Raw genomic sequence first — 26,836 nt, 5'->3', positions numbered from 1 at the left:
TTCTCTTCGTCGAGCGGAGGTGGTTCTGCGCCCAAGTTTGGAGTTTCTATAAGCAGTGACTAAACAGAGATATTCAAACAAGACCCCGGCACGTGCATGTGCCTGCTGACGCTTACCCCTGGCGGAGGGGTCAACTTCCCTAGTCAGCCCTGTGCGGAGGATCGACTGAAGGTCGAGAAATTCTTCAGATGTACGGGGTGGGTAGGTTGCGCATGATGTACCCCAACACCGCGCCTCGTGGTGACCCCTGGCATCGACTGACCGATATGATTTAACCATTGACCCTGCAGGAGGCCAGGATTAAATTGGGAGAAATCCCTGTCTGGGAGCATTAAAGTTCCTCCAAAATCGACCAATCAACTTGCGCTTTTCTCTCCTTCGTCGCACCCAACTTCCCGTTTAATCATTCCTCTCCGCTCTTTGTCGAATTTTCACTTCCAAGCTTTTGAAAGAGCCTCGTACACCTCTTGCGCACTTTGAGCAGACACACCACCACAAGTGCTTTTGAGGGCGCGACCATGCAGTTCTCGGCGGTGTCTACAGTCTTACTGGCTGTTATAGCCTGCGCTGCTCCCGGAAACAGCGGTGTGATTCAAGACACGGCGGCGAGCGCGAAAACCTATGACTACGTGAGCGAAGCATTTGTTTCATTCGGAGCCATAGCTTTCTTGTCAAACCACATCCATATCACCAGCTGACGCGTATTTACAGATCATCGTGGGGGGAGGCACCGCGGGTTCCGCCCTCGCGACGCGACTCAGCCGAGGTCTTCCTCGCGCGCGGATACTGCTCATCGAAGCCGGTCCCTCAGCGCTGCAGGAGGACCGAATCAACATCCCAGGTATGAAGGGCTCGACCTTGGGCACCATTTACGACTGGAACTTTACGACCGTCGCGCCATCAAACCTCAAAGGGCGTTCACTGCCAGCTAGTCGCGGCAAGGTCCTTGGTGGTAGCTCGGCTCTGAACCTCATGACATGGGACCGCTCTGCGGCTGCTGAGTACGATGGCTGGGAGCAGCTGGGCAATCCCGGATGGAACTGGGATAACATGATTGATGCCATGGAGAGGGTCGAGACCTTCGCGAGCATCAACACTCCTGACTATGGTGATCAAGGCGTCGGCACCACTGGCCCAATTCATACAGTCATCAATAGGATCATACCGCAGCAGCAACAGCTTTGGTTGAAAGCAATGGCTGGTCTCGGGATCCCCAACAATCGCAACTCTCTAGGCGGTAATCCTATTGGCTACATGAACCAACCAAGCAACATCAACTCCCACAACTGGACGCGGTCTTATGCTGCCAACGCCTACATTCCCCTAGGCGGTGAGAACCTTGATATTATGCTCGATGGTAGAGTATCCAAGGTCAACCTGAAACAGCACGGATCCTTGCAGACCGCAACGGGCGTGACCATGGCTGACGGAACCGTCATCATTGCTCGGAAAGAGGTCATCCTGTCAGCTGGCTCTTTTCAAAGCCCAGGGCTACTGGAGTTGTCCGGCATTGGAAGCAAAAAGGTCCTCACTGCCGCGGGGATCAACCAGACCATTGATCTCGAGGGTGTGGGCGAGAACCTCCAGGATCATGTTCGCTATCAGACATCGTACCAGCTCAAGGAGGGTTTCTCGTCGTTCGACATCCTCAGGTACAACACCACCTATGCCGCGGAGCAGCTCGCACTTTGGCGACAGAACAAAGTTTCCCTGTACGACTACACGGGCAGTGGTTACGCGTTTCTCAACTGGGACCAAGTTGTGGACCACACAGAGTCTTCGGCCTTGTGGAACCTCGCCATGGCCAGCGTTGCCGAATCACCTTCGGTCGTCGACAAGAAGAAGCTCGAGTATCTCGCCAATCCAAGTACCCCTCAGGTCGAGGTCATCTTCTCTGATGGATACACAGGCTTCAAGGGCTACCCAGCCAGAGGAAGTCCATCCTTTGGGCAGAATTATTTCACACTCATCGGAGTCATCATGCATCCTCTTAGCCGCGGATCAGTCCATGTTACGTCAAACGACATCACCAAAGCGCCGAGCATCGACCCGAACTACCTTTCTTCGGCCTACGACCTGAGGGCAGCCGTCAACATTGCGAAATACTGTCGCAAAGTCGCTACGGCCGCGCCTCTCTCGTCGTCCTGGGACAGCGAGTACGAGCCCAGTATGGGGGCCGTGAAGACAGATGACGAGTGGGAACAATATGTCCTCAACACAACCCTGTCAATCTACCACCCTGTAGGAACTTGCGCCATGCTGCCCCGAAAGGATGGAGGAGTTGTCAGTCCAGAGCTCAAGGTGTACGGCACCACCAACCTGCGTGTGGTCGACGCTAGCATCATGCCCGTGCTTCTGTCGGCACATATTCAGACGGCAGTCTATGGCATCGCTGAGCGCGCGGCCGCCATGATCATCCGGGATTCTCACAACTAGTCTCACACCGTTTCTCTTCTTGGACGTCTGGGCAAACATGCACCTTCTTTGTATTTCTTCACCGGAGAGAATCAAATTTGATATGGACAGCTACATGACTGCTGTCGCATCAAAATGCTTGCCAGCAACTAAAGCTTATGCCACGATTCCTCTATTGCTGTGCTCGCTGTCAACAAACTTAATTCTTTGATATCCCCTTTCAAGCAGCTCCGGTCATCCTGCCGATTATGCATCTTTCTGTGATACCGGCGCGATGCGCGGAGGAAAAGGGGATCGGCCGAGGTGCTCCAATGACTAAAATCCTTGTCATCCTTGGGTAGGTGCTTCACTATGATTGTAAGGTATCATCATGTTGATAAAGGGATAGTTGCAACTGGGGTTGCGGCACCTTGCACCGTGCAAGCATCGCATACCAAATAGCAGGGCAGCTGACCGCCAGCTGGATGGCTGCAGACTAACCTAACTCTCCAATTGAGCGCCAGGTCTCCGACAACGCTACTTTGCTTGCAGACGCGCTCGACATGCTCGAGCTCCGTGGAGCAACTACCAGATGGCACCAAATGCGTGTAGCGCTTGCAGGTAAATTGTTGCACATGGACCCCACCGAGCCGAGGCCTGTTGACTCACTCTCCTCCTCTGCCCAGGTCCAAGAAGCTGAAATGCGTAGCCCAGGCTGGTCAGCGAGCATGTGTGCGCTGCTCCACCCGCGACCTGCCGTGCTCATATGAGCCGGCAATACATGACGATTCACGGCCAAGCGGCGCAGTGCCTGGCATAATCCCCGACTTGCCCACCGCTGGAGCCTACCCACCCGCCGCGGCGGATTCTTCTCCGGTGTACCGCCTCCGAGGTGGCTATGTGGGCTTGGACATCAGCCGTGGCCGGCCCCAGGACGTCCTGCGGGAGGGCCAGCTGGCGCAGTCGCTGGTGCAGCTGTACTTTATCCATTACAGCGATATTCACTTCATGCTGGACGAGGAAACGATGCTTCGACAACTGGCCCTTGGCGAGGTTCCCAAGATCTTGCTCTACTCAATCATGGCTCTCGCTATCCGGTAATTGTGGCATTCCCGGCCCACACTGAAATCGGGATTCTCGAGATGATGCTAACCCATTGGTTGCAGATTCTCTCATGCACCGTTTGACGACGACGGCTCCACTGCCAACCGAGGAGAACTCATGTTCGACCACGCCCGGCGTCTGCTCCAGCAGGACTTTGACCGCCTGAGCATCACCAACATCCAGGTATACATACTGCTCAGCACGTACAAGCTAGCATACGGCGGCCCTGCCCAGGCTCACACATTCCTCAGTATGTGCTCGAGTCGCACCGTGACTTATCGGCAACAGAAGGAACGCCGATTTCTTACTGACAGCTTATGCTGACTGGATTTTGGACCACGGCAGGCATCGCAGCCAACATGATCCAGCTACTGCGAATCATGGAGTTCGACTCAGAGATCGACCCAATCCGGATCGAGCTTGATCGCCGCCTCGTCGCCACGATGATGATTATGGACCACCTCGTCTCCGGCTCGCTGCGGCTACCACTCCTTATCAGCTCGCAATACGCGACTCCCACAGTCATGAACGAGGACGAGTTCTGGGCCTTGAAGCGGCGCACAACGAGCGTGGTCAACAGCAGCGCAATGAACCCCGCCAGCATGGCAATACCAGACCACATACTGAGGCTGTCGAGGCTTCTACACGCAGCCTGCACGGCGTACTGGACTGCCGGAAGTCGTGATATATCAGAGACCCTGACCTCGCTGAGCGAAGAACACCGCCTCCTCAGGGAAAGCTGGGACGCGTCACTCCTCTGCACGGAGGAGAACCTCGCCAGACACCGCGCGAAAGAGTCAATCCGGATATTTCTCTTTATGCACCTGCTCGACAACCATGTGGGCCAGGTCATCCATTTCTGCTCCCTCCTGGATCCCTTTTCGTGGTTCCACCACTCGCCGTCTCACACCACCACCACCACCGCAACTACCTCGCCGCCTAGCTTCTCGTTCTCCGCGGCGGCACAGGCTGCGGATTGGCAGTCGGAGTGTCACAAGCACGCGCACGCCGTGATGCACATCGTCGAGTACGCGCTTGCCGCGGACATTGACCTTCATAACTTCCAGGTCGGCCAGATCCTCGTTGCCGCCACGGTGGTGCTCACGCATGAGATCCTGACCCGTCTTGCGAACAACGAGTTCTCCCCGTCCCCGCTGGCAACAACGACGACAACGATAACAACACTGAGGATGTTGGGAACCTCGGATCCTCCTCCTGCCGCTGCGCTCGATAATGTATTAATGGCAGCGAAGATTGAATCGAGCCCGCAGATCCGCGCGATACGCGAATGTATTGTCCGCAGCCGGCGTCATACGAGGATGTATGACTGGGTAGTACGTCTGGTGCCCACGCCTTCTTTTCCCCCCTTCCCCGCTACACTTCTTCATAACCAACCACACCCTTTTGTCAAAGCTCGATGACGCCCACTCAAAAAAGAAAAAAAAAAAGAAATGCTAGTCCTCCCGCTAACCCAGCTCTCCCATGTCACAGCTACAGCAGTTCGATGTTTTCTGCCAGTTATGCTCCTCGTCCACTCCTGCGGCTGTCGGGGCCGTGTTCGCCAAGAACACCCAGCTGCTGAGGGAGGTCCTGCGCATCGGCAGCTTTTATGAGCGGAGAGATCCGCGGACGGGAGGTTAGTCCTAGAACATTCGGCTACGGCTAATCAACGACAAGTCTCATGCTTGGAATGGTATACACTAACTCGGTTCCGCCAGGTCGACGGGAAGGTATCGAGGCCCTGTTCTATCCAGACGGAAACTCGCCGTCCTGACGCGTTTGTATGTTTCCTCAGCAGAATCAACGCAAGCGTCATATTGTTCTTAAAACCGAGACCTGTGTGTGAAGCGCGGGACAGGATTGAAGTCATCGATCGCACTCTGTATACCAAGAATCTCTAGCAAGACCCCGGTCCGATCTGAGGTCAAATGTGAACGCTTGTTTGTGCTGCCCATCACGGCTTTGGAGTTCTATGGGGTTTTGTGCGTGGAGTGGAATGAGACGGTGGTTGCATATGGGCTAGCCACCAATTCACCTTTGAGGAACCGATACACGATTCTTTTCGTGGTGACGAGCTTGCTAGTTGTCCTGCCATCTCTGCGATGCGACATCATAGACAGCAATACATCGCTCAGCATCCCACTTCTCCGCTGTCCGCTTGTCGCTCCTCAGCCCGCCTCTACCCATGAGCATAACTGCCTCAACCGGCTCCCCGGCCGTGACCAGTCTGGCATCTCTGAACCTCCTCTCCGCTGGGATCCTCGGCAGCGTCAAATCATACCGCGTTGGCAGTTCATACAACTCGTACGCTACTTTATCCGGGTCATACCCAATCTTCTCGTAGAACCCGCGCTCCTCGAGATCAATCACCTTTCGCGCAGCCAGGGCCGTGATGCGTGAGTCCCAAAGCCCCTCGCGGTGGTGCGATGCCCCCAGGAGGCGGGCGGCCTGGTGCCGGATACGGTGCACGCGACACTTGGTGGCGAGGAAGAAGAGCGCGGGAATCCAGCCGCAGTCGATGAAGGAGTGCAAGATGTCTGCCGTGAACACCCCGGGTGCTGAGGCTAGACCTTGCACTTTGTCGTGGTCGTACAGAAGCGATATTGGGCTTGCCGGTGCTGTTGTCGATGGCGTGGAAACGGAGGAGAAGGAGGCCGAGCTCCCGGAGGGAGATGAAGAACTCTCTGTGGCACCGTTGCTGCTGTGGTTTTGTTCTTGTCGCTGCTGCGGTTGCTGCTGCTGCCGCCGCCGTTGCATCGCCTCTCGGCTCATCCTAGAGAGCCCTACCATATGCTCCAGAATGGTTCTGAGCTGATTGGTGTGTTGCAAATCGTAAGCCATCTCATCATCCGCTTCGCTCCCATTGTCAGCAGCCCGTGCCAGCATGATGCATGCCTGGATGTGGTATGCGCGAGTGATGGAGTAATACTTGGCCGACTCTATAGAAGTCTCACACGCACGCCCCAAGACGCGGTCTGACGCTTGCACGGTGGCCAGCCAGGCGTCTAGCTGCGTCTGGATTGCTCGTTTTTGTTCTTGCAGTAGTGCCATTACCGCGAGTCTGTCCGGCTGCACCGCTTGACCAGTGGCTAGAGCACCACCTTCCAAGCCGGGTTCGACTCTGGCCGCAGCTCGTGAGGCCCGCTGGAATTGAAAGATGTGGGCAAATATTGCCTGTAGGCAGCACCATGACTCCAATGGGGTCTTGAACGCTTGTGGCAGGACGACGGTCTCTGAAGGGACAACCAAGGGCCAGCACTCTGGCAGGGACAACAGCCCCAGCTGTGTCTGCGCGCTCAGATATGTCTGGACGATCCAGAAATCGGCCTGCCTGCGGCATGGCTTGAGAGTGGTGACCTCTGTCGTGGTGTAGTCAAGGTTCTGATATAGAAGGAGCAGCCTGATGCCGTTCTGCATGTGGATGCGCGCAGATTGGAAGTGGCCTCGGAAGAGGTCGATGGTGACAAACACGATGCACACGATGAGGGTGAGTTGCAGTGATTCCGATCCATTATTGGGGTCGTGGCTGGCCGGATTGGCTTCTCGTCGTAGATGCTTGACTGCCTTGACGTAGTGCTGGAGTGTCTGTGTATGGAGGTGGGCAGGCGTGTCTGTGGTCGCAAAAGTTGTCCCTGGAAAGCTGAGCAGGCCTCTCTTGTGTGCAGAGCTCAGGGCGAGGCATGCATGTAGCAGCAGAGGCTCGCTGTGGGCGGCAGGGAGAACAATATGCGCCCAGAAGTCGTGGCCGGTCGAGTGCAGGAGCTTGAGGGTCGCCCGTTCCCGGAACCATGTGTACAGAGGCCGATCGCTCTCGTCGATACTGGACAGGCCCGGGACCCAAGAAGGCATCAGCAACGGAAGACCCCTGTTTTTCTCTTCTGCGACTCGTCTTGGTGCCCGCTGCAGCGTGTCTGAGATGTCGACAGCATCCTCCTTAATCCTCCTGCTGCTGCCGCCGCCGCCCCAGATGCCATAGCCCGCGCAGTCAAATCCACCCGCCTGGCAACGGCGGCATTGGGGGAATGCCTCGTCACATTTCACCTTGCGAGCTCTGGCCATCAAGGTGTCAGCAACTGCGAGTGGAGCGTCTGCTAGGCCATTCGCGTGTACTTACCTGCATGTCTGGCACCCCGACTTGACCCTGCGACGGGACGGAGCTCCAGCTTTTCTATTAAGTGAGCTCGTGGGCATGGTACCAATCGCAAGTGGTGATAGCCGAGAGAAAAGACATGAACGCGAGCAGGATCGTGGGCAAGGCCATAGAGGACGTGGACCTGGGCCGTTAATCCCGGAGGAAGGTGCACCCAGCTCGCCAACGACGAGATCTGACTGGCTGACAACGGTGGAGACTTGCCCAGCTCCAAGTTGCTGTCCCTGTGTCATCCCCGCCTTCTCACCAATCAGCAGCCGACATATAGTGGGCCGTGATTTGTGGAACTACCCTGTCCTGTGTGCATTACAATACGTGCTACACCGTCAGCGATGGCAAAGTCATGTTTCAGTAGTACAAGGTCAGGTCTTTGGGGTAAAGAATTCCAAATCGCAAGCCGAGTCTTATGTCCGCTCACTGGGGGGCCAGCTTGGGCATGTACTCAACAGCGTTACCAAGTCATCATGGCGCTGGGGGTTTGGACGATCAAAGGTCGCGCTTGGTATATATATAACCTCACTAGCCCTCCTCGCCAGTTAGGAATCAAACACACACACCAAAAACATTACGTCCAGCAAGCATCATTAGTCCCCCTTCCAACCAAAACCTATAATCACCATGACCAAGTCCTATACTGCACCGCTGGGCAAGAATGGCCCTCTTGTCTCCCGCATCGGCCTTGGTCTAATGGGAATGTCGCTTCCCGTATACGGCAGTACACCATCCGACGAGGATCGATTCGCCCTGCTCGATCGCGCACTCGAACTAGGCCAGACATTTTGGGACACTGCGGAGTATGCTCCATTTACAAGCCATTGCTCTTAGATCAAACCGCCAGATATGCTCTCTAACATGGACAAAACCACGCAGTATGTACGGAGATGGCGAGAGCCTCGTTGGGAAATGGTTCAAGCGCACTGGGAAGCGAAACGAGGTCTTCCTGGCCACAAAGTTCGGATGGTTGAAGGGACATCATGCTAGAGACTATTCCGTGGACAGCAGTGCTGAATACTGCAAGTCGTGCTGCGAGGACAGCCTGGCAAAGCTTGGCGTCGACTATATCGACCTATGTAAGTGATGCTGCTGAATTCGGATAAGCGTCTTCTCAGTCAACACGACCATTCATGAAGTATGATCCCCTTCTTGAATCATGGCTGATGATGTCTTAGACTATGCGCACAGCTTGAACTACGACACACCCATCGAGGAGACCATGAGGGCTCTCAAAGAACTCCAAGAGTGCGTCTTGATGTGCCCCTGTCCTGCAGGAACACGACTGGATTACGCTGATCAAGAACATTGTTGATCAATATAGTGCCGGCAAAATCAAGCACATCGGCCTTTCTCTCGTCTCCTCTGCTACGCTCCGGCGCGCGGTCAAGATCGCGCCCGTCGCCGCCGTGCAGTTCGAGTACTCGCCCTTCTCGCGGGAGATTGAGAACGCCTCGGGCGACAACCTGCTCGCAACGTGCCGCGAGCTCGGCGTCGCCCTGGTCGTAGCGACCCCCCTGAGCCGCGGCGTCATCACGGCCGACTACCATCAAGCTGCCCCTTCTTCCTCCACCGCTGCCGCTGCCACTGCTGGTGCGGCGGTGGACTCGATCGGGGCGTCGTCGAGCGGCGCTCTGGGAAGCAACGACCACCGCGGCCAGAGCATGCCGCGCTTCCAGCCGGACAACATGGCGCATAACGCCAAGGTCGTCAAGCTCTTCGAGGAGTTTGCTGATAGAAAGGGGTGCACTGTCGCACAGTTGAGTCTTGCATGGCTGCTGAGTCGCGGTCTGGATATCTTCCCGATCCCCGGCACCAAAAGGATGCAGTATCTCGAGGAGAACTGGGCTGCCGTTGACGTTGAGTTGAGTGAGGAGGAGTTGCGCGACATAGACGAGTTTCTGAAGACCAATGCGCTGGAGGGTGCGACTCTCCCCGAGGCGTTCAAGCACTTCAAGTTCCTCGAAACCAAGGAAGAGTGAGCTGGGGGGCACGTCTGATAACGGCGGGACATGGAGTAGCCCGGAGGAGGGAGCTTTTCTTGGCTTAGCTCGAGTGTTTAGTCTTTCTATCTGTCTAGGCACGCCCTAACGTCTATCTGTCCTTACTCTATATGCAAGTCACCACATGTCTACTAAATATCAGCCCGTACTTGCTCCAGACTTCTCTTCTGCCTCCCATTCTCATCAAAATTGTCGTCCCGCAACCATTCCTCAAAACTGGCCTTCAGCCCCTGTCGCTTCCCATCCTCCGCTTCACCAGACCACTCGTCGTCCACAATCGAGAACCACGCCGTATCGCGGCTCCGCCCCCTCAGGATACGGTGTTTCCTGAACACGCCCTCGGGCTTCATGCCCAGCCGCTCCGCGGCCCGGCGGCTCGGCGCGTTGAGCGTGTCGCACTTCCACTCCACGCGGCGGTTCCCCAGGGCCTCAAAGGCGTGCCGGATGAGCAGGAAGAACGCCTCTGTGGACTCGACCGTGCGCTGCAGGACCGGCGAGAAGGCCACGTGGCCGACCTCGACGCTCTTGTGCGCCGTCTCGACGTTGAGCAGGGATATCCAGCCCACCGCGGAGCCAGCTGGCGTCGTGATCTTATCCGCAGTGGTGGTAGTGGGGTTGGGAGTTGCGATGTCCCGCTGCGCGACGACGGCGTAGAAGAACGGGTCCCCGCTGCCCTCGCTGTACGCCCGGATCTGCTGCGTGAACTCTGCCTCGCTGGCAAACGGTCCCGCGGCGAGATACGCCCACCCGGGCCACGCACTGGCTTCTTCTTCTGCTCCTCCCGCTCCGCCGCGAGAGGGCGAAACTTGGGCCGGGACCTCACATAGCGCACGGTAAAGGCTTGCGGCGTGCTTTTCCGTGTCCAAGGGCTCGAGCGCCACGTATTTTCCCTGGAGGCGGGTTTGCTTAGAGGGGGCAAGTGCTGGGGACAGGTCGGCCACGGCTGGGCCGAGCGGGGTGGTCGGAAAGAGGGTTGTCATTGTTGGTAGGTATCTGATGAAGCTGCCCTGGTGCCTCAAAAAACGTGTGCGAGGGTGCTGGAGAAATAAGTCCTTGACGGGGAGATTGCGGATCGGAAGTGGCCTGGCGCTTCGGGGCCAGAAAGAGATCCGAGATCGGATAAGCACCCCTACTTGACTCAGAGGGGGGCATGGTTGGCCAAAGTCCGGTGTGCTTGCATTGATCGTCTGCAATCCGGTCTGGGTGAACAGTGACTCGGCGCTCTCAATGTGTTGCTAGAATAAGCGCTTTCGCTCTGCCGAACGACAGCCTGCCATACGGCTCTCATGCAGCTTTAACTTTGGCAGTAGAAAAGGGTGCTGGCTTAGCGAAGTACGAAGATCAGGGTCCTAGACGTGTGGGGCCAGGGCGGGGGAAGCGGGTTGTGTCCGCAACGCAGAAGGAAGCCGAATACAAACTGCATCTTCTGAAGTGAGTAGTTTACCAAGAGAACTATAGTATTCAGGTTCATAGAGGAGCCCAGCCAAGGGCATCTGCTATCTGATTGCTAAGACGTCCGAGTGCCTGCAGAACTTGTCCGGCTCCTGTAGTCTGGCGAAGCTCCCGAAAAGCCCCAATAGATTTGGAGAGCTCAAGCGCAATCTCCTGACACCACAACACAGAAACGTTGTTGTCACGCCACTGCCTGCACATCGTTGTTTCTAGTTCACTCTACTCCAGGGCATACTTGACGACGATTGGGACTGAGTTGGAGATTGACAGCGATCATAGTGACGCACATTAGTCATCAGAGGAGGTGAGGGGTAACCCCAAATTATGGCCATTGCCGACCTTTTTTCATGGGCAATTCCTGTTCCTCCGGCTGAACACGATACAAACCTCACTTGTCTTGTCATCAAGCTTGACCTAGACGACAGCACGGAAGAGCAACCTGCAGCCATGACCGTCTACCATGTTGTCATCTTCAAGTTCAAGACCCTCGTCCCCGAAGATGAGGTGCAAGCTGTATGCGATTCCCCATCCCGCCTTGATCAGTCTTGGAGATGCCGAAAGACAGCAATACTAATCGAGCCAAACAGGCCTGTGACCGCATGCTAGCCCTGGGGACACAATGCGTGCACCCCAAAAGCGGCAAGCCATACGTCAAAGTCCACGGCGGAGGGCGTGACAACAGCAAGGAGGGGTTGCAGGTGAGCAAAGCCCAGCCGCCCATCCAGACTTGGGGCAGCACCTGTGCCATGGAGAGATTATAATACTGAAATTTTGCGACTCGATGAACGAAAACAGCAAGGCATGACACACCCGTTCATATTTGAGTTTGAGAACGAGGAGGACAGGGACTACTATGTTGACGACGACCCGGCACACATCAAGTTCAAGGATAGCCTGACAGATGTCGTGGATAAGGTCCATGTGCATGATTTCTCGCCTGGCAAGTTCTGAGGGTGTCTTTCTGCATTGACTCTAGGGCTCGGAAGGGGGAAAGCAACGAGAAAGGAGCAGTACAATCACAAACTTTCCGCAATGTTGCAGACATCGAAAGTATCGCAGGGTTTCTCTTAAGCACTAGTGTGCAGCAATAAAATAATAGCTTGGAGCTCTCGCTTCCCAATAAGTCAATGCCACCAACTTCTTCCGCGAGACCAGGCCAGGAAAATGCAGACCAATGTATCCGTGATCTTCTGGTGCTCGCGCGGGAGAGACGAGATGCTGACTAAGCCTCTGCTCTTGATCGGGGATCCGGTCGTGGGCCGGCCCCACAGCCACGTTGGCAGCCATGCATGACAGCCACGGCTACGTCATTTGCCTCTGCAGGTGCCTTTCGCATGTTGTCAGGCCTGAAACGGAGTGGTCTGGAGCCCGAGACGGGCATGCGAGATACACAGAATGGTCCAGACTGTGCCTCAAGCAATCTGCATCATGCAGGTCCCATGGCGCAGCCGTGCGCATCGTAGAGCAATCCGTCAAAGCGTGGCCGTGAGATGACCGTTCTCGGTTAGCGTTGACGAGGAAGCGAACAATGGATATCCGCCCTGCTGGATGCAAGCTGCTCAAAAGAAGCCCATCGCTCAATCAAGAACTGAATGCCTATGCCAGGCTTGAAGCCGCCTCGTCCAATTCTTGATATGCATGTCAAAAGCATGTCGTTGAATGAACTCGTGGACATTGGGAAGCAAGCAAGACAGAGACTTGACGCAGGCCGGGAGGCCTGCCCCCCACATGTGATGCTTGGCTGTATGCAGGGCGGCGCCTTCCTGCCTTCCTGCCTGCGCGTCTGCCTGGGGCTTCCAGAAACTCAGCGCCCAACCCCGCCAACCATGTGCCCTGCCCTGCCCTGCCCTGTCCTGCTCTCCCCATTCAAGGTTCAGCTTCACTTCCCGCCGCATCCTCCATCCTCCATCCTCGACTTGAAGCTCGCCATCCTTTCCCCTGCGCCTCGCCTGCGCAGCTTCCCGCCGTCCCCGACATCCTCCTCGGCCATCATCGCGCCGTCCGCCTTCTCTCGGCACCGTCATCACGTCATCGGCAATTCCGCCCACGACGCCCTCCTCGTTCGCCATGTCGCAATCACAGACAGGCCCCATGCTCATCAACATCCCGCCGCCGGGGTCAAATCCAGACACGCCCAGTGACATGCCGTGAGTACACGCGCTGCCGGGCGCTCCCCCTCAATGACCGTCGCTGACCATGCCCTGCGCGCTTGATCCAGTGGCACCCCCACCAGCACCACCACCTCGCTCTCCGCAATCTCCACAACGGCCATCAAAGATGGCCACCGCGGCCATGCCCACCCTCTCCAGCACTTTGGGGGCCGCGGCCACCAGCACAATCCCTCGACCAACAGCCTCGAGGCCGAGCGCGCGGACCGCATCAGCCGTCTCGCCGGCCTCGAGCGCGTCTCAACCCTCCGACCTGGCGGTCATCATGCCGCCGGTGGCAATCAGCAGACAACCCCAACCTCGACCGGCTTCCCCGCATACCCTGGCGGCGCGCCCGCGTATTTTGACTCCAATGGCCAGCCGACTGCTGCCAATAAGATGAGCACTGTCGGCTCGGCATCGGCCACGGGCAGCGTGGGCGGCCGCACAACCACCGAGGGCGGCGACAACCACTCCGAGATGGGCGGTACCAATACCGAGGTCGACGACGACTTCATGAGCAACCCGTCCAATTACCGCGGCAACATGGACATTGACTCGGTCGCTGGCGCCATCGATCAGGACGAGGATATGACCAACCACTCGGTCGGGGGTTTCGAGGACCACGACCACATGAGCGACGACGGCACTGCTAGCCTGGTTGGTTTCGGCGAAGGCGCAAACAGCACAGTCAGTGGGCCGATATATCAGCGCCGTCCGTTACCCGGGGGTCTACAGCAGCAGCAGCAGTCGTCCGCCAGCGCTACTGCATGGGGGCTGGAACGGAGCAGCTCTGGGCTGTCTGATGCCGCGGTCCTGCGCAACAGCCGGGCAAGCGACTTTCGGGATTCCCATCCTCACAGCTCCGCCACCAACGACGACGCCACGTCACAAAATCAGATTCCTGTGCTCCCCGGCCAGCCGCAGACTAGCGCGCTGCGCGAAGGCGTCGGTGGTCCCGCGAGCCGCGAGAGCGCCGCCGAGCGGCTCATCCGCGAGCGCCTGGACAACGGGGAGAGCGAGGTTGGCGCTCACGCCCTGGGGAATCCGCCACGGGGCGCCGAGGACAAGCTCGGGCAATTTTACTTTGAGAAGTAGGTGGAAGCATTGGTGTGCCGGCTGGCTTTGTGATGATTCTTTAGCTGACTGACTGACTCCTGGCGCGCTCTAGTTTCCAGTCAAGGAGGTGATCGCCCTGGTGGCAAGCCGGACTCCCCAAGGTGATGATGGCTCGGTAATAAACCTGGGAAGATATGGTGATTTGATTTTCCATATAGCGGGAGTTCTATTCGCAAATTCAAGGCGTGACTGCCTTCATGTATTCTTCACGTTGCTGTTGTTTTTTGGACTCGACTTCTAGTCGCTGCCGTGGGGCATCTTTGCAATATTGGACATGAAATACGACCCTTCTATGATGCTCTATGTATGCTACCAACGAAGGTGACTTCTAATAAAACCGTCCGTGGGCGAGAACCATGATATGCAAAGCTCCGATAAGCCTACCCCCAAAAAATACAACATGGTCAAGCAGATGTCGTTGCGCCTATTTCATCCAAAGAGAATAATGCTATAAGGTATGCGCGGTGTTACATTTCGTCAAGAATCCTTACAGCTTGGCCTTCTCGCCACGGCTCTTGAACAGCACGCCCGAGTTGGGATACGGATCAATGGTAATGTCATTGAGAGGGTTGACCTGCGACGCACGGTGGAACAAGTCCTCGTACACCTTGCCATCCTCGCGACCCAGGGCCGAGTCGAGCTGCCAGTCTGGGAACTTCCAGGCGTCAACCAGCCGGACGGCGTGGGGACGAATGTCATTGAGCAGGGCCAGGGTGCGCTTCGTCCGGGCGAGCTGGATCTGGCGCACCGTGGTGGCACCAGAGGTGAAGAACTCGGAGGCGTGCGAGGAGAGGTGCGTCAGCGCAAAGAGCTGGAACAGCTTGTGCAGCAGGGCAACCGTCTCTGGGTCGAGCTGGGATGTGGTCTCGGTGGACTGCAGCGCCTCGTAGAAGTTCTTGACCACCATGTACTGCGCGTACGCGGTCGAGAGGCGCCAGAAGTCGATGAGCAACGAGTTCCAAGACTGCTTGTCCTCGTCGCGGTGCCTGAGGGCCTCGAAGGAGAGGAAGGCGACACGCCAGCCAAAAGCATCGACGAGGTCCTGGTCGCTGTCGAGAACATCAAAGGCAGCACCAAAGTCCTGCCGGCGGACAAAGTTCTTGAACGTCTTGGCGATGCCATCATTGTCAGGCGCCTTGCCAGCCAGGACAAGGCGGGCAGACTTCAGCAGGTACCGGGCAACCTGCTGCGTGAGCATGTAGTTGTCACCTTCCCAGGTGACAGTTGGCAGGTAGTCGGCGTACCAGGAGCCGATACCAGAGAAGGCAGAGTAGCCGTGACCACCGCATGCGCGGCGGCAGACCTCGAGACCTTCAGCAGCAGTGGTCGAGGAGAAGGATTTGAGCGCGCAGGAGACGGCGTGAAGATCTGCGAGGAGATCGCTGCCGGCATTGATCTCCTCAGGTCCAGGGGACCGGCGGGAGTCGTTCTTGCCGGCCTTGCCAAACTGGGCCATGCGCTTCTGGTTGGCATTGTAAAGATTCAGCATGCTCCGGCCAGTAAAGTGCAGGGCATAAGAGGCCGCGAGCAGAGGCAGGATGCGGAACTGCACCATGGTGTAGTCAATGACTTGGTTCTCGCCGGCAGGGGCACCCTTGGGAGTGTCGCGATCCTGGAACTGTCTGCGGACAGCGCAGTAGCGAGTCGCGATGGTAACACCACGGGCGAGTGTCGAGCCCGACTGGAAGACGATGCCGGACCGAATGTATGTCATGGTGCCGTAGACGAGCGCAGGGTTGGACGGGCGAATGTACTTGCTCGTGTTGGGGTCGACGCTTGAGAAGCGGCCCAGCAGGCTGATGTGAGGAATCTTGTAGTGGTTGAAGAGGAGGAATCCATTGTCCATGGTGTTGTAGCCAAACTTGGGGCCAATGTCGCCAACGTGGACATTCTCTAGGGGCTCATGGGTCTTAAGGTCCCGGATCTGGACAACAAAGGGGTGGGGGCCGTAAACCTTGCCGCTGATGATGAGCTGAGCGACAACGACGGCGTGGTTGGCTGCCTTGCCGAGGGAGCCAATCCACCACTTGGAGGCAGTGAGGTGGGGCGAGTGGAGGGTGAAGGTCTTGTCCTCGGGGTTCCAGGTGGCTGTGGTCTCGAGACCGCGGACGTTGGAGCCGTGACCGAGCTCTGTCTGGGCATAGCAGCCGATGATCTCGTAGCGCTTGGCGGGCTCGAGGAAGCGCTTCTTCTGCTCAGGGGTGGACTGCTCCTCGAGGGTCTTGAGGAACATGGTCGCGTGGAGGCCATAAGGGGTGGGCTCGCTGATGAGGTCGTTGGCCATTACGTAATCATCGTCGGACCAGTTGTGCTTCTCGCTGAGCTGGCGGAGAGCCTTTGCGCGGGCGAGTGCGGCCTCGAAGCGCTCGGTGCGGCCGCGGAAGTAGTTTTGGGACTTGTCAAAGGTCGGGTGGGCCTGGAGGATGGCGAGGATCTTTGCCTTGCGCTCGAGGACCTCGTCGGTGAACATGAAGCTGGCGAGCTGGTCGATGTTGAGGGACGACTTTGCGCGCTCCTGGGCCAGCAGCTCTGAGCCCTGGGGCCCCGAGGGCGTCAGGGCCTGGACCCAGTCTGGATTGGGGCGCGGCATGGCGGCGGTGTGGTTGCAGTGCTGGTGCTGTGCGGGCAGTGCTGAGCTGCTTTGGATGCGAAGGGTATTGACTGGTGATGCTGCCCTTGTGTGGTGGTGATGGTGGTTTGTGTTGATGAGGTCGGTCAGTGGGAGGGAGGGAAGAGTGGTGGAAGAGGCAGGCGCGAGGGCACGTCATGAAGTAATGGGCTCGGGCCGGCAAAGCGCACGGCACAGCGCAGGCGCGCACAAGACGATGCAGCACATGTGCCGAGGTCGAGCGGACAGCCGGTGGAGCGCTCCTGTCCTCCACCAGGGCCGCCAAGGCCCCAAGGCCCCAAGGCTAAGCCCCCCTGAGCCTGGCACGGCGACGGTTCCGCACCGCGTGATGCGGAGTTTTCCCCTTCTTTTCCAAATCTCCACGCCCGGAGAGGCCCACTCAACACCGGCCCGTGCTCGGCGGGGCCTGCCGATAAGTACAATGACGCCCAGACCCAGGCCTTATCGCCCGGATGCCCCGGGGCTCTGGTCCAGCACCCTCGTCACTGCGTTTCATTGGTGGGCGGACACTTCCCCTGCTGAGGCTGATACGACACTGTAAAAACGCACAGGGGCCGTACCATCACTCACGTGGAGTCCTATGTCTTCAATGTTTGACACCAGTCATGGCTCGTCAACCATTACAAGCAAGAGCCCCAAAAAATCTTCTCCACAGGCATCAATGGTCTAGAACCAGAGAGTGGTAGGCCGAGGCCGGCACATAAGCTTAAGCACTCTAGCTTGAGCTTGGCAGCACGACATTGACTTGTGCCGTGCCTATGTTGGAAATGGCTGTGAGATTGCTTCGTGAGAAGATCCATGCTTCAAGGGACCAACTATACTTTTAGAGCAAGGCCCGGATGATTCGACCGTTGACAATACTTATGTGGGAGTGCAGTGCACACTCGTTTCGTTTGGCGAACTATGCCATTCGCCTCAACTCCGTGCGATGTTGGACCTCTGGCTTGTGTTGAAGGTTTGACCTTGAACAGAGCCTGAGCAGGACTTGGGAGAGCGAAAGCAGAACCGAGCAGGCACTGATAGGCTCCAGTTCACTCATCCACTTACCGCATGTGAGCTTATGTGTGATGCGGATCTATTTGCGATTTATTGACTCGACAGCTAGATAGACCACCTGCGTCCTTTCCAAGATTAAGCAGTACCAACCACGTAGCAAGCTGTCGCATTCTGGCCCAGAGAGGGTCTGGAAGCGACAGTAGTATCCGACGGTTGTGTGTTTGCACTAGCCGTCCATGTCTAACAACATCACATTTGGATTAGAGATCGTACTGTGATCTCTACTAGATATCTTCCCAGAGCTGAAGCTGAATCCCGTCCCATCGATCCAAGGCCTTGGAAAAGTGCTTGAATCAGCCATGGAGCTAACTGGCCAGAGGACTGGCAGCTCCTATTATGAACAATGTGGTTTCTGCTAGGCTATTCGACAAAAGGCAACTCCCCAAGTGGGCGGTTTTGTTTTCCCCGCTATACTTTCAATCATGGAAGATCTGAATTTGTCTCACTTTGTATGTCAGGATGACCTCTTACAACCGGACAAGAGTTGCATGAGCTCACCCCCTGCACCAATAGCAGTCCGCGCATCAGACTGTGGGAGGAGGTGTGCTGTAGAGTCATGGTTCCTGGGCCTCCTCCGTTGAGCCAATCAGCGCCTCATATTCCCCTGCTTATGGTGGTCCGTGCCCACTTACACGCAAGGTTGTTCTGCCCTTCTGCCTGGCCATGTATATGACTTTGCTGCTCTCCTCTTACCCCTCGTCTTCCTTCTTCCGTCCTTTCCTCCACATCTCAGCCCATCAACGCGATATCACTTCACATGATACCAGCTCATCATGTGTCCCCCAGGCACTGACCAGACTACCCGCACCAGTCCCCGCTGGAACATCCTCGCACTTGATGTCGAGCAAATTCAGAAACTCCCCGAACATCAAGACCCTCAAAAGCTTCTTGCCTCCGGCACATCACTGAACGCATGGCAGAGACTATATCGTCTTTCCACCCCGCTTTTCCACCACAATAGTCCCCTGCACAGGCCATCAACCCCCAATACGAGCACGCCAGCAGGAAAAGTGGCCAATGTACCTAGTAGTGTAACGACCTCCTCCTCGGTGATCCAGCCCCTGGCAGAAACACAATGCCATTTCGATACTTGCCCACCGGAGATCCTGTCACTCATTACAGCCTTCCTGTCCACCGAGCCGGAGTCCCTGATCGCGCTGGCCCTCTGCTCCCGGCGGCTATGGCACCACGTCGTTGCCGGCGACCTCTTCCGTCTGGGGGGCAGCAGTAGAGCAGGGATCTGGGCAGGCCAGCCTCTGATCTGCACGAGCACATGGCTGACGGGTCTTCCCGATTCTGTTCTTGCACACTGCCCCCAACTCGTCGCCGACATGGAGGAGTGGAACGCCCGATCCGACCCGCAGGGGCAGGTCCTCGTCGGTATCCGGAACGGGCGCGGCAGATACAGAGCCCTCGGGCTCATCCGTGGCATGAACCCCGTCCGGAGGTGGAACTGGAACGCCTACGGTCAGTGGAAAGATGTTGGCGAGTGCAACAACCCGCAGCGTATATTTGTTGAGGCCTATGAAAAGCACATTCGGTCTGAGCTGTCCGATGGTAGGATAGGGCGGAGGCTCGCCTGTTCGTTGAGGGGCGCTCTGGCGCGGGCGCTGGACCCGCTCGAGATGAGTTCCGCCGAGTCTTGGATCCTGAGGAACCTGGACACCCGGGAGTATGTCCGCTTCGTTGTTTCCGGGTCCGACGATACTGGTACACACAAAGATGCCGAGAAGGCGAAGCTGCCTCTCACGCCGGACAGTAGTGATATTGCAGGCGATGATGGTGCCCACAACGACGACGACAACGACGATTCTGAAGCCAACCAAGGCCCACCATTGAAGAAGCGGAAGCAGACGAACTCCTCGACCCCGGCGGCAGCAGAGGACAAGGCAAAGTTCCTCGCCGTCCCCGGCTCCTCGTGGCTCACACCAGACTATGTGATTTTATCCCAGATTTATTGGTGTGATTATCACGTTCTGCAGCACCACCCTCTCCTGCGTAAACTGTGGCAAGGAGCATGGGCTGGCCACCGGTTTGATATTGTCGAGGCTGGCCGTGACACTGAACTGCATCTTCCCGCGACCGGAGCTGGAAAGCAGGATGGCGGCAAGAGCGAGTGGGCGGACGTGACGGATCAGATCCTGGAGACGTGCACAAGGTTGCGAGAGTATATCGCATCTGTCGAGCTATAATTATAAAGACGTTCGTGTCATCTGGCGTATCTCGTCAATTCTGACCTCTCCTAATACCTCTAACTTCTCACTGATAACGATGGAAAGTGGTGAATAGTATTGAGCGCGGGGCCCTCCAAAAGCCAGCGTTGGGGGCATTTATCATCTGAGGGCTGGCTCCCCGTTTATGAGCCAGCACTAGAGTACTGTTGAGAACCTAGGCCCTGTTTATACACTGTGTAGAGGGGTCATAGCGGTTGTGTCAAGCCCACACAATCACACTCCTCGTTGTACACAATTCTGTATCCGCCCGGCGTGTGAAGATTCCTCGAGCTTTTGTTGCGGAGAGGTGGACACAATCGAGCCATCAACCTGCATGGCTCGAAAGATCTGGAGCCTCATGACACGCACTACTGTCAGCTGGCTGTGAACAAACGACCATCTGCTTGCAGATCTTGCACGATGGCTGCACAGTATATAGCTTGCCCGAGGTCCGTCCACGCAGTCTCTGGTCCCCACCAATAACACTGTCGGGCAGGGCGGTAATGTCGACCAGCCGACACCTCGAATGCTAGCGCCTATCCCCTCCCACAGCTGTTTGCAACCATGGAACTTTTGGCAGCAGCGCTGGGGGGGTTGTTAGCTCCTCTGCCTATGCCTATGGACTGTCCCCCACGTGCATCGCTACCACAGCGAGCGGGCAGCCGGAATGCAACATGATGGCGGAGATCTTTCCGGAAAAAAACTTGAACCCATGTACACGTTTAGTGCGCTTGCGAGTGTTGGGCAGACACGAAATTTCCATGTCCTGTAAGTGCCGGGTGAGACATGAAATTGAAGCAAAATGATCATCTTTTTGAGCCTGAAGCATTGGAAATTCGCCACTATGCGACCAGCGTGAGCGCCGGGATGGTGTGCGACTCCGCACTCACGCACTCGTATCTGCCGGGCGGCCTCTTGTCTCAAGATCAAGCATGGAAGTGGACCAGCATAGCATACACCCCCCGAGACTGAAGACTTGTATATCGTGTTCGGGACAGCAGTTCACTCAGCAGAAACGAAGATGATGTTGTTGTGAGCAGGAGATGGCCTTCCTTCCAGGGCCAGGATCCCAGACCACGGGCAATCATTAAATTTGTCGAGGTGAGTGCACTCGGCCGGAAACAAGCCTCCGCCAGAGGGGGTTGCTGAGGCTGAATTTGACGGCTGGGATTTGGGTGATTGTTGCTGTAGAAGCAGTATCTTTGCTATCGAGGGTCAGGTGGTGCACTGCAGTGCCTCTATGTACCATGCTTTGCCGTGCTCACGGGCGGAAGTGGTCACTTGATGTCTCCACACCTCTGCGAGGCTGGCACGCGGAAGGAGTAGCTGCTAGCGTCGCCTGCCGGAGAGCGGGTTCCAAGATGATAGAGGGTAGCGCGGTGCGGAGCTGCGAGTAAGCGCATGACCAGATATTGCTGGGACCACCCTCACCAACGTTGAGCGGCGGCTGCTAGTTACTTGAAGTAGGTAAGCGTAAGTAAGCGTACGTACGCGCGCTCGTGGATGCCCATCCAGGAGGAGGCTCCCAGCCACAGGGAGCGAGGGATGCGGATGCTGCGGAGATGGCTGTGGGCAGGTGCTGGGAGCTATCATTCAATCATGGATGACAAGCAACAGACTTGGCGTCTGCCATGACTTGGCGTCTGCCATGGCATGCGCGTGCTGCAGCCTGCTGCGCCACCCAGCAGCACGAAGCGTCAGGGTGGTCATCTAGACCCGGCCGGGTGCCTGTTCAGGTATCATCCATCATATACCATGTAGGATCAATGACGGATGCGCGACACGGACAAGAATGGAGGCTCCGCGCGACCCCCACCATCCGCCGCTCACCTGCCATCACGTCCCAGCCCGCCCCTGGCAACCAACAAGCGAGTCTGGGGCGGACAATGGATGCAGCGCCTTCCATGACCACAACAAGCCACACACCTGACATCCGTCCACTTCTGGCATTTCCCTTCTGCTTCACCAGCTACGACCGTCCTGGTTCCAGGGGATAAGAATAGGGCATGCCCCTTCCCTTCCCTTCCCTTCTTGGGAGTTATTCGTCACCGCATCGTCGCACGTCCCGTCCCGCTGCAGAACCTCCAGCTTTGTCTTAGCCGCCCAATAATCAGCACCAGCATATCATCCGGCCACGCGGCACCTGCTTCACTCTTAACCAGATCCTCAGCCGCTATTACCGACTGCTGCAGCCTCAAATCGGGTGTTGCTGATTGGGAGCCCACCCCGCAAACAACGACCGGAAACGACAGTCGGCAGGACAGGCCTGGCGCCGCCCACCCGAGCAGGCCCTGTCACTGGCCACCGCGACCCCGTCGACCCCGTCGCGGCTTATCGAGCACCCACGATAAGCAATCAGCAAGCAGCCCGCCCGCCCTGGTCTGATGCCATGCCTGCCCTACTGACATCGCGGGCCGGAGTCGCCCCTCCCTCTACTTCCTCCCTCCTCTCCCAGAACCCACGCCGCCATCCCGACCGCGCTGCTGCCTTCCTCCTGAGCAGCAGCCACGGTCTGACGCCGCTTCCACGATCCACCATGGCCGAGTACAGGCATGGCCGCTCCGGCAGCGTCAAGATCAACGCTGCCGCTGCTGGCGATGCCGCCAACCCCGCAGCCACCACCTCCCAGCAGGGCGGCCGCTTTGAAGGCCCGCGCAGCCCCCCAAGTCAGTCTCACCCGAGGCCGTCTGTTCCGCCCCTCTGGGCCGGGGATGGGCCTATCCTGCTCCTTACAAACATCTTTGCTAACCGCGCCTCGCTGCAATTCCAGACACATCTCATGTTCCATGCAAGTTCTTCCGCCAGGGCGCCTGCCAGGCAGGCTCTGCCTGTCCCTTCAGTCACGACCTGGGCAACGCCGCCGAAACCGTCTGCAAATACTTTGCTAAGGTGAGCAAAGCCCCGTTTCCCGCTCGACTTGACAGGATGTACCAGTGCACTGCCCGCCGAGGAATTGCTCGCCCATCTCTGCACCCCCACAAACTTCCCCATGTGGCGCCCGTGCGACATCCTAGGGCCGAGCTGAGGACGTGTCACAAAACCTCATGACAAGCCACCAATGATCAATTGAAACTAAAACTTTGTGCAACGTATGACAGGGCAATTGCAAGTTCGGTCCCAAATGCGCCAACGTCCACATCCTCGCCGACGGACGACGCATCAACTACGGCAAGAATGGCATCTCGATTGCTCCCGCGCTTCACCTCGGCAACCGAGTGAATCCCGCCGCGTACAACTCTTCGAATCAGAGTGCCCTGACACACTCGTTCCTCCGTGCCGATGCTGCCCCAAGTTATGCCGACATCTATGGCTATCCAGCTGGGCCCACAGATGGTTACCAGGACCTCGAGGGTCGTTCGGGCATTGAGAACGGCATCCCCACCATTGACGGGCCCTTTGCGCAGATAAGCTCGCAGTATGGATCGCCAAGGGACGAAGATGCTTCCAGGTTCGGATTGGGACTGTCGCCACTGGCTGCGAAGGGCCTGTCGGTGCTAGATGCTCCGCTGCCTGCATCCTTTGATTCCAATGGAGTCTCCCATGCCGCTCGCCACCCTGCCGGCCCGTTCCCGTCCTCCGTACCCTCGCAATTTGGCATCGATTCCCCCTCACCTTCCCTCACAGCACAGAGAGATGGCCGCACCTCGGAAGCATTGAAGCTTTTGCACCACTCAGCATTTGGCGGCAGTGATCGCCTCTCTGCCACCGTCACCCCGTCATCGCCGCCTAGCCACACGCCGGACGAATACTTTGGGAAGAGGCCCATGCACTCCAGCCGTTTCGCCAAGCCCAAAATGCTTAGTAGCAGCGCCCCTCGTTCCAACATCGACAGGGATTGGGAGTCCGACTTCTCGTTTCTGGAGGAAGACTACGTGCCGGACAACCTAAGGGATCTGCTCACACCCGCCGAGAAGGCCCGCCGAGGATCAAGAGCCGCCGAAGACGAAGCCATGAACCGCCCCGGCGCCTCACCTGCTCTCACTGGCCTGAACACGCCGAGCGGAGATATCTCTGCACTGAAGTTCGGAAGTCCGCTGGCCTCGAGCCCTGGTAGATGGGGTCCGTCATCTTTCCACCGCCCGATCGAGGATGCCGAATCACGACGGCAGGCTGCGGCAGCCAGTGCCGGCGCCTTTGGGCATGTCGGTAGCCCACTCCGCAATTCAAGTCTCAGCTCGTCCATGTCGCACTTACACAACGCCAAAGCGGGAGGCATAGAGGGTGGCGTGGGCGCGTTATCTCAACAACTGCAACGGACCCGGATCGACGGCGCTGGTGGAGAGTCGCCCAGGCTACACCCACACTCGCACCTGGCGCGGCCCGCGAATGGCCGCTCCGGCGAGAGGCACGTGAGCAGCTCGTCGATAAGCTCGAGTGCTCGCTACACGACCCCGATCGGCGAGGAAGACGGCGAGTTTGTCTTTGCCATGGACGAGGATGGCGACCGGGACAGCACGATCCGGGCTCGCAAGCGGCAATCGGGCGTGGGCACAGTAGCCAACATCTGGGGCACTAGCTATGCCGGTGTGGTTGGTGGTGGCGCGAGCAAGAAGGACGACAATACCACCAGTTCATCAAGGACTGCCAAATGAGAAAATGGCACTCTGTCCGGTTAAACATGAACAACCAAAAAGCGCTTGCAGTCTCTTCTCGGCATACACAAAAAAGACATGTGATCTTTTGACGCAAAAACATTTCTCGGGGGGCATGGAAAAGCTTGGTTTGGATATTTTGAAATTTGACGCACGAGGGAGGGAAGGTTGGCATCTGTGCTTGGATCTAATTTCTCGAAATAAATACAACCAGGGGGCGGGGGGAACTTAACTGTACATAAGTAGCACAGAAGGAAGATAGCACGGTTCAATCACAAAGGCGTCGGGTTGCAATTTCTCGAATGCATTTCGTCACACGCTTGGTGGTTCTTCACTCTCCACATGTTACAATCCACCAGCCATTATTACTGTTGCCTGTCAGATTGGTGACTGCAGACTTTACACGGCGGCGGTATGGACCTGCAGCCCGTCCTTGCCATCCCCGGCCTTCCATGTGACCTCGACGCCCGGCGCCACGAAGAAGATGTAGCCCTCCTTGACATCAAACTGCTGCCCGTCCGCCTCGAGCAGGCCGCCGCCCTTTGTGACGATGGCGACGGCAGGGCCCTCATGCGCTCCCAGCACGTCCTCGTCCCCGGGGCCCTGCAGGTCCGTCTTGAACATGTCAAACTCGCTCATGGGGGGCGCGTAGACGACCGTCCTGCCGTTCCGGCTCTGGTGGCTACCCTTGCCGAGCGGCTTACTGGGCAGGTACATGTCGTCGCGCGAGTGGGCCTGGCTGAAAGTGAGGGTGTCGGTGAAGAGGTCGACGTTGTCGCGGTCGGCGCGGGGGCAGAAGCCGCTGTTGAGCACGTTGTTGCTGCGGGCCATGCACTCGACAATGTCGCCCGCGAGGTACGCGTGGATGCCGTCGGCGGGGATGTACACGGCGTCCCCCGCCGCAAAGGTGAAGAAGTTCATGCACAGCAGGGCGACCAGGCTCCCCGCGTCGTCCGGGCCGTACTGGGACTGCAGGCGCTGGAGGAGGGACGGCATGTAGTCCGGGATGTTCTTGGCGGTGGAGGAGGTGGATAAGACGGACTGGACCGACTTTGTCGTCTCCGGGGACGCTTTGAGGAGGTTCCGCGTTACTTCGCGCAGGGTCTTGTCCGTCCACTTGCTGTCTGGGGAGGTGCCGGAGGGGAGGAACTGGTGGAGCTCCGGGACCGCGGCGAAGACGGGCGCGATCTCGCCGAGCGGCTTCCACCCGGCAAACAGCTCGAACTTGGACAGCGCGACGGCAATCTCGGGCTTGTGGTTGTCGTCGGTGAACTTCTCGGGGTCCTTTTCGTGGAGCTTGCTGGCGAGGTCCCTGTTGGGATGGATCTGGAGTGGCAGGGCTTTGGCAATAGACAGGATCTTGGGGAGGAAGGGCAGTTGGCCACCCATGTGCTTGTTGACCTTGCTGCCGAGGAGCTTTTCCTTGTTGGCCTGCAGGACGTCCTTGAGCAACTCGCCCGTGGACAGCTTCCGGGCTGGGAAGTCGGGGTAGTCGCCGAACCACATCTCCGAGTAGTACTCGTCGTCCTTGATGGAGAAGTCGGTGCCGGGCGTCTTGGCACAGAGCTGGGCGGCGAGGGACTGGCGGCCCTTTTTGCCCCAGGGGTAGTTGTTGCAGGTGCCTGCGAGCTGGAAGACGCGTTCTGACATGGTTGCGGTGGTGATGGTGGTGATCTCCCCTGGTGCAGTTTTGTTTGTTCTTGCTGCTGTCGAGGATGGGGAGTCTGTAAGTTGTCTATTGTCTTCAAGTTCGTCAAGGGCGGGCCACAGGACAGCGGCAGCCACGTCCAGGTGCCGGCCGTTGGCCGTTTTAATCATTGCACCGAGCTCCCCGGCTCTGGAGAGGCGGCTTTGTGTGATGGGACGTGGTTGTGCTTGGCCGGAGGGCTCGGCGGTTGGGTGGAAGCTGCCGTGATGTGGACATGGCGTCATAGAGGAGTAGTGCTCCGGCGGTTGTGGGTGTTGCGGTGGTGGTGGGGGGTGCCC

At 57.6% G+C, this 26,836-nt stretch overlaps 11 protein-coding genes across 11 annotated transcripts; 7 read left to right on the top strand and 4 right to left on the bottom strand.

The window, feature by feature from the left end:
* The first annotated feature begins 317 nt into the window (after positions 1–317).
* B0I36DRAFT_276661 (uncharacterized protein) lies at positions 318–2,588 on the top strand. Its single transcript, XM_046151396.1, has 2 exons — positions 318–629; positions 712–2,588. The coding sequence occupies exons 1-2, from the start codon at positions 519–521 to the stop codon at positions 2,434–2,436; spliced, it is 1,836 nt and encodes a 611-aa protein (XP_046006442.1). The 5' UTR covers positions 318–518; the 3' UTR covers positions 2,437–2,588.
* Positions 2,589–2,838: 250 nt separating this feature from the next.
* On the top strand, positions 2,839–5,425 carry B0I36DRAFT_36377 (uncharacterized protein). Its single transcript, XM_046158869.1, has 6 exons — positions 2,839–3,015; positions 3,081–3,491; positions 3,561–3,748; positions 3,844–4,832; positions 4,990–5,134; positions 5,217–5,425. The coding sequence occupies exons 1-6, from the start codon at positions 2,987–2,989 to the stop codon at positions 5,270–5,272; spliced, it is 1,818 nt and encodes a 605-aa protein (XP_046006441.1). The 5' UTR covers positions 2,839–2,986; the 3' UTR covers positions 5,273–5,425.
* Positions 5,426–5,577: 152 nt separating this feature from the next.
* Positions 5,578–7,689, bottom strand: B0I36DRAFT_368215 (uncharacterized protein; the record flags this gene model as incomplete). The annotated part of the gene is made up of 2 exons (XM_046159584.1): positions 5,578–7,549; positions 7,613–7,689. The coding sequence occupies 2 exons, from the start codon at positions 7,687–7,689 to the stop codon at positions 5,578–5,580; spliced, it is 2,049 nt and encodes a 682-aa protein (XP_046006440.1).
* Positions 7,690–8,266: 577 nt separating this feature from the next.
* B0I36DRAFT_394886 (putative aldo-keto reductase) lies at positions 8,267–9,697 on the top strand (the record flags this gene model as incomplete). The annotated part of the gene is made up of 4 exons (XM_046161510.1): positions 8,267–8,442; positions 8,519–8,718; positions 8,818–8,887; positions 8,964–9,697. 4 exons carry the CDS (start codon positions 8,267–8,269, stop codon positions 9,619–9,621), a joined length of 1,104 nt encoding a protein of 367 aa, XP_046006439.1. The 3' UTR covers positions 9,622–9,697.
* A 76-nt stretch (positions 9,698–9,773) lies between these two features.
* Positions 9,774–10,622, bottom strand: B0I36DRAFT_252964 (acyl-CoA N-acyltransferase; the record flags this gene model as incomplete). The annotated part of the gene is made up of 3 exons (XM_046150721.1): positions 9,774–10,232; positions 10,287–10,417; positions 10,466–10,622. 3 exons carry the CDS (start codon positions 10,620–10,622, stop codon positions 9,774–9,776), a joined length of 747 nt encoding a protein of 248 aa, XP_046006438.1.
* A 919-nt stretch (positions 10,623–11,541) lies between these two features.
* Positions 11,542–12,045, top strand: B0I36DRAFT_252958 (stress responsive A/B barrel domain protein; the record flags this gene model as incomplete). Its single annotated transcript, XM_046150720.1, has 3 exons — positions 11,542–11,607; positions 11,682–11,792; positions 11,890–12,045. The coding sequence occupies 3 exons, from the start codon at positions 11,542–11,544 to the stop codon at positions 12,043–12,045; spliced, it is 333 nt and encodes a 110-aa protein (XP_046006437.1).
* Positions 12,046–13,161: 1,116 nt separating this feature from the next.
* On the top strand, positions 13,162–14,339 carry B0I36DRAFT_253838 (uncharacterized protein; the record flags this gene model as incomplete). The annotated part of the gene is made up of 2 exons (XM_046150786.1): positions 13,162–13,241; positions 13,313–14,339. 2 exons carry the CDS (start codon positions 13,162–13,164, stop codon positions 14,337–14,339), a joined length of 1,107 nt encoding a protein of 368 aa, XP_046006436.1.
* Positions 14,340–14,847: 508 nt separating this feature from the next.
* Positions 14,848–16,950, bottom strand: B0I36DRAFT_354473 (uncharacterized protein; the record flags this gene model as incomplete). Its single annotated transcript, XM_046157322.1, has 1 exon — positions 14,848–16,950. One exon carries the CDS (start codon positions 16,948–16,950, stop codon positions 14,848–14,850), a length of 2,103 nt encoding a protein of 700 aa, XP_046006435.1.
* A 1,831-nt stretch (positions 16,951–18,781) lies between these two features.
* B0I36DRAFT_335431 (uncharacterized protein) lies at positions 18,782–20,293 on the top strand. Its single transcript, XM_046155477.1, has one exon. The coding sequence runs from the start codon at positions 18,819–18,821 to the stop codon at positions 20,235–20,237; it is 1,419 nt and encodes a 472-aa protein (XP_046006434.1). The 5' UTR covers positions 18,782–18,818; the 3' UTR covers positions 20,238–20,293.
* Positions 20,294–22,794: 2,501 nt separating this feature from the next.
* B0I36DRAFT_253690 (uncharacterized protein) lies at positions 22,795–24,850 on the top strand (the record flags this gene model as incomplete). The annotated part of the gene is made up of 3 exons (XM_046150772.1): positions 22,795–22,924; positions 23,029–23,147; positions 23,357–24,850. 3 exons carry the CDS (start codon positions 22,795–22,797, stop codon positions 24,848–24,850), a joined length of 1,743 nt encoding a protein of 580 aa, XP_046006433.1.
* A 334-nt stretch (positions 24,851–25,184) lies between these two features.
* On the bottom strand, positions 25,185–26,828 carry B0I36DRAFT_335429 (RmlC-like cupin domain-containing protein). Its single transcript, XM_046155476.1, has one exon. The coding sequence runs from the start codon at positions 26,780–26,782 to the stop codon at positions 25,250–25,252; it is 1,533 nt and encodes a 510-aa protein (XP_046006432.1). The 5' UTR covers positions 26,783–26,828; the 3' UTR covers positions 25,185–25,249.
* Between the last annotated feature and the right edge of the window lie 8 nt (positions 26,829–26,836).

The sequence above is a fragment of the Microdochium trichocladiopsis genome (assembly GCF_020744255.1).
Source record: "Microdochium trichocladiopsis strain MPI-CAGE-CH-0230 chromosome Unknown B0I36scaffold_11, whole genome shotgun sequence".
NCBI lineage: Eukaryota > Fungi > Ascomycota > Sordariomycetes > Xylariales > Microdochiaceae > Microdochium > Microdochium trichocladiopsis.
Note: the sequence above shows the minus strand (reverse complement) of the source record. Positions and strands in the feature narration are given on the sequence as shown.